The following is a 6,039-nucleotide window of genomic DNA, read 5'->3' on the forward strand; positions in this document are numbered from 1 at the left end:
GCTTAGGTAAAACAGGTGGTTGCTATTTAGACCCTCCAGAAAAACGCGGGCTAAAATCCTTGAGTATGCGGGCTAAAATCCTAGATTTTGTGATGAAATATGCAGGGTTTTTATGTGATTTTAGTGAAATTGCGAAATATGCGTAAATATGCATATTTCGCATATTATGCGATGTGCATATTATGCGATGCTATGTGATGCAATGCGCATATTATGCGATGATATGGGATGTGATGCGCATATTATGCTATGTGATGCACATATTGGACATTGCTAAGGTAGAACAGGGGTTGCTAGAAGCAAACAAAATGCGGTTGCTAGGGTAAAACAGTGGTTGCTATGATCTAGAAGGGTTCCCAAACTTTTCTGTGACTGTGACTGTGACTGCGTGACCCCCCAAAAAATCGTATTTGAACCGGGGACCCCACCCTGACAACAAGCATTGATAATTGTAGGCATTACATTTAGTTTGACTTGGATCCACAGATAAATATTGTGAAGATTGCCGAACTACAAGCTCACAACGCCTTGCAATGCGAGGCATTGTGAGCTTGTAGATTGTCTATTTTCACGAACTGTGCAGATACCGTATACACTTATACTGTATGTTGGTTTGTTTACTGTTGAGTGAGAAAACAATGTTGCACATTAAGCGACTCATCTGGGGACCCCCCAAAAATCATTCGGGGACCCCCCTGCGGGTCCCAACCCCCAGTTTGGGAACCATTTATCTAATAGGTGGTTGCTAGAGTAACAGTGGTAACCATAACAACATGGACTTCTTCGTACAACATATTGAGTAGCCATTGCAACCTAATATAAACAAACCTGGATGATGTGAAAGCTTTTCTAACTTGGAATGGCAAGGGCGCCTGCGCAAATCGGCGTTGTTAAGCATGCTTATTGCTTGGCAACAGTTTGTGTCATGTGTGATATCAGAGCGTGATTATCAGTGACATCATCAGTGACATCATCAGGGTCTCTCAACCCCAGTGATTTCTCATAGTGATGACTCAGAATGATGTCAGAGCGTGACATCATCAGGACCAATATAAACAACCACTGGCCAGCATAAACAATAAACATCAATTTCCCAATGACAACTCTTGGTAAGCAATGTTTCCCAGTGTGATCGTTTTCAGTCTTCCAGTGGTTTCCTAGACTCCTGTTCCGAGTTCCTGTTTCCTGTACTTCCAAGTTCCTGTTACTTTGTCTTGAGATTCTTCAATAAGGAGTTACCGCTACCTGTGTCTGCGAGTCAATCATCCTCTTCTGTCCACCTCAATGTATCGCTCTCCGCACAGTGTCCACAGATTAAGCTGCAGTCTCCTGGATCTGCAAAGGCACCTAGCCACCACAAAGCACAGCCCTGCACTCCTAACTCCCTCCAGAATGTCCGGTTCAGAATACAGGATTGAACGGGACACGTTTGGGGAGCTCAAAGTGCCGGTTGACAAATACTACGGTGCCCAGACAGTCAGATCCATCATGAACTTCAAGATAGGAGGACCCAGTGAGACGATGCCAATCCCGGTCATTAAGGCCTTAGGCACCCTAAAGAGAGCTGCTGCTGAGGTCAACAAGGACTACGGCCTCGACCCCAAAATTGCTGACGCCATTGTCCAGGCTGCTGATGAGGTAGCAGCTGGAAAGCTGAATGACCATTTCCCTCTAGTGGTGTGGCAGACTGGATCTGGAACGCAGAGCAACATGAACGCCAATGAGGTGATCAGCAACAGGGCCATTGAGATAATGGGAGGAAAGCTTGGCAGCAAGGACCCTGTTCACCCAAATGATCACGTCAATAAGAGCCAGAGCTCCAATGATGCCTTCCCCACCGCCATGCATATCGCTGCAGCTACAGAGGTGCACCATCTTCTGCTGCCCGGCCTGCAGACTCTCCACGACACCCTGGCCACTAAAGCAGAGGAATTTAAAGACATTATCAAAATTGGACGCACACACACACAGGATGCTGTGCCCCTCACCCTTGGGCAGGAGTTTGGTGGTTATGCGCAGCAGGTGAAGTACAGCATAGAGAGGGTGAAGTCAGCCATGCCCAGGGTGTATGAGTTGGCAGCAGGTGGTACTGCAGTTGGCACGGGACTCAACACCCACATTGGCTTTGCGGAGAAAGTTGCTGACATTGTTGCATCTCTCACAGGTCTGCCCTTCGTGACGGCTCCCAACAAATTTGAGGCTCTGGCGGCTCATGATGCCCTGGTGGAGCTGAGTGGAGCTTTAAATACAGTGGCTGTCAGTATAATGAAAATTGCTAATGACATCCGCTTCCTGGGATCAGGACCCCGCTCCGGCCTGGGAGAGCTCATCTTGCCCGAGAATGAACCAGGAAGCAGCATCATGCCAGGGAAGGTGAACCCCACACAGTGTGAGGCAATAACCATGGTAGCAGCCCAGGTGATGGGTAACAATGTAGCAGTAACAATTGGCGGCAGCAATGGACACTTCGAACTCAATGTCTTCAAACCGTTGATTATTAAGAATGTGCTAAACTCAGTGCGGTTACTGGGCGATGCGTCCATCTCGTTCTCAAATAACTGTGTGTCAGGAATCGAGGCCGACACAGTTAGAATTAACAAGATGGTTAATGAGTCTCTCATGCTGGTGACTGCACTCAACCCACACATAGGTTACGATAAATCAGCCACCATTGCAAAGACAGCCCATAAGATGGGCACTACATTAAAGGCTACCGCTATAGAGCTGGGCTACCTGACAGAAGAGCAGTTTGACCAGTGGGTGAGACCCAGCGACATGTTGGGGCCAAAGCAAACACCAACAAAACAAACAAAGTAAAAACAACACTTTGGATCCCAAAGAATTAAGGCCTTCCAATTGAGAATTGATGCAGGAGCTGATTTCGGCGCTGGATTTAGCCCTTTCTCAGGAGTCTGCACGTCTGCAGCTAGCTGGAGGATACTGGGCAAACTCTACAACATCAGGCTGTGGCACAGCATGTGCATAGGTGGTGGGCTGGCAGCCACGGATGATGTGGAACGAGGACGGGAGCAGGCATGTGCAGGCGGGCAGGTATGCTCTTCATGACGGCTCCCAACAAATTCGAGGCCCTTTCGGCTCACGATGCTTTAAACACGGTAGCTGTGAGTATTATGAAATCACTCACTAATGTCATCTGCTTCCTGGGATCGGGACCCCGCTCCTGCCTGGTAGAGCTCATCTTGCTGGAGAATGAACCAGGAAGAATCAGCATCATACCAGAGAAGGTGAACCCCACACAGTGTGAGGCAATGACCAATGGTAGCAGCCCAGGTGATGGGGAACCATGTATCAGTGAGTTGGAGGCAGCAACGGACACTTTGAATTCAACTCTGATGCAGGAGCTGAAACACGCACTGGATTGATTCGTCCCATTCTCAGGAGTGTGCACGCCTGCAGCTAGCTAGAGGATACCAGGCATTACTACCAGTCCACGTGGCACAGTACGTGCATTGTGCATATGTGGGCGGGCTGGTGGCCATTGATGAAAGGAGCAGGCACGTGCAGAGGCAGTGAGTGGTTGGTGATATGCCAAATCAACCACCCGCCGAGTAATGCCAACCCCCTGTGGAGGTGGGTGAGTTGAGGTTTTGCAGATCTGAATGTGAATCCATTGCATTTGTAAACAAACTATTTAAAGCTGTGTTTTTATCAACAGCCAAAGTGGAGAATTGTTTCAGTGTTACGAGAGACAATCTCCAAAACGCTACAGTAAAATCCCTTCGGGTTTAGTTATAGTTTTATACATTTCTAAGAAGTAGGCATATTTCTGGATTGGCACTGCAAAACTCTTACAGCAGTTCTGTTTTTAGACATGGAATGGCAAATACACATACTGTAATGATGTTTTGGGTTGACTTCAACTGTCTGGCAGGGTGAATTCCATGTTAATATGTTATGTTTGAATGCATATTAGGCTACTGATGATTAGTGTTTTGTTGTTCACAAAAGTATTAAAATAAGTCGCACAACCCATTGCTTTTGGGAGTGGTGCTAAGGTCTTGTTTTATTTGACCTTATTCTACTATTGCAGACGATGAATGCTCCATGAGGATACAAATGACTTTCTCTGAAAGCCATTTGAGTGGTTTAACTACACCACAACATGTAAGGCAAAAGTACTAACAACACCACCACAGGTGGTAAACCTCTATTGAGGTGTAACAGGAATATGTATTTCAATTTCAATATCAGCATTTACCCTTTCCAGAAAATACCATAGTAATTTAAATACTCCTGTGGTGTCAAAGAAGTGATTTTCTGCATTGTTCTCTTTTATTGCTCTTATATCTGTATAGATTAGTTATCCCCTTTCTTTATCCGGTAGATTCATTCAATATACAATATGTGAAAGTTAATTACTTGCATTTCCACTGGAATACACTGGATACTAAATGCCTGCCTATAAAGTCAGACATTATTTAAAGGGAATTAAATATTAATATTTTGGAAAGACGAAAGAGACATTTGTCTCATTCTTCTTGGCTTGCAGTGATGAGAGCATGTGGAGGGGTGTCATAGTTTGATTGCAGTAAAACTTAAATATTAAAATTATATTTGTAATCTATCATATTTCTATTTGTAAAATGGCCTATAAATGCATCTCAATTACACCTTTATGTTGAACATTGTCTTGAGCTTTTCAGCTGTTTGTCTAAGTTAACAAGACCAGGAGACCTGGTTCTGCCAGACCCAAAATGAAGTCCTAGTATGTAACACACCTACAAACCACTTTATAACTGAAGTTCATGATGTCATGAATAGTTCGTGACGAAAGGGGACGTCACAAACTTTTTTTTGGCTGGGGCCGGAGGACAAATGACCCCTGCCCATGTATGGACGAAACAGATACAAAGCCTCATGTAAGCCCGACCCCTTGGGTCTGGCAAACATACAATGATCCTTTTTTTAAGGCAAAAATATTGACAGGAACTTACTCTCTATTCACATACATGGGAGAGTAGCATCTGACATATGAATTATGGGTGTGAAGGAAATCTAATCATCCAACACATACAGTATGTCCTCCTCTGACCCTAGTAACACTATTTCAACAGTGACACCTTAACGGTTTGGTTAATGACAGCACAAGCACCGTAACAGAGGAATATTACCTTTTATTTGGTCCTGGCTTCACATTTAATGCAAAATTCAGGTCCCTGTGTGAAACCAGATGAGCATCAATGCCAATGATGTTGAGGGACAATGTTACCTTCTAAACTAACTAAGGGAGCTTTTTTTCCCAGAGGGTTACAGACTGTGGAAGATGCCATAATACAAGTAGATGTATTTCAAAGGAGGTGTAGAAGGAATGAAACCAATCATCATTTGTATAGAAGGAAAACGTTGAGAAGTAGTAGGAAAGGCATATTCCATGTAAATGTCATGCCACGGATGCTTGACAAATTCTAAACCACATTAATCCTGGTATGGTGTATCCGAATTCTTTTAAAAGGGTTAAAAATTTGCTGATCTACCAGCTCACAATGAGAGCTTGTAGATTGTCTATTTTTGAACATTTTTGAATTAGTAGATAAATATAATTGTATAATTTAAATGTTTTTTTCATATATTTTAGTTTAAAATTACACTTAATTATTTTATCTATCAAAAATATTTGTTTATTTGTATTTGTTAGCATATAAGATAATACAATTTAGTAACATTTTATCAAATGTAAAGTTTTTCAAATTTCAAGGACAAAATATCGGTCAAAACATTAGCAATTGGTGGTCTTGGACTCTCCAAAATCGGGATCGGAACCCAAGAGTCTGGCATCAATCGGGCTTTAGTCCCCATCTTTGGCATGTCATTATGCCTTAAATAGGGACTCCAGGTTAAAAGTGGTTTAACGACAAGTGTAAAAACATTGAGAGAGGAAGTAGAACAGGCATATATTGCATGAGACATGCCACGAATGCTCGACAAATTCTTAATAGGTTATCCTCCATGCTTGTTATTGTATTGCAACTGAGTGAAACACCAGGCTGATAATCTGTGTGTATATATTAGGTCATGTTA

The 6,039-nt window shown here is 43.4% G+C and overlaps 1 protein-coding gene across 1 annotated transcript; it reads left to right on the forward strand.

The window, feature by feature from the left end:
* Positions 1 to 1,284: 1,284 nt before the first annotated feature.
* LOC308083477 (fumarate hydratase, mitochondrial-like) lies at positions 1,285 to 2,817 on the forward strand (the record flags this gene model as incomplete). The annotated part of the gene is made up of 1 exon (XM_080425791.1): positions 1,285 to 2,817. One exon carries the CDS (start codon positions 1,285 to 1,287, stop codon positions 2,815 to 2,817), a length of 1,533 nt encoding a protein of 510 aa, XP_080281917.1.
* Positions 2,818 to 6,039: the final 3,222 nt, after the last annotated feature.

Source organism: Gymnoscopelus braueri (assembly GCF_963280865.1).
Source record: "Gymnoscopelus braueri genome assembly, chromosome: 4".
Classification (NCBI taxonomy): domain Eukaryota; kingdom Metazoa; phylum Chordata; class Actinopteri; order Myctophiformes; family Myctophidae; genus Gymnoscopelus; species Gymnoscopelus braueri.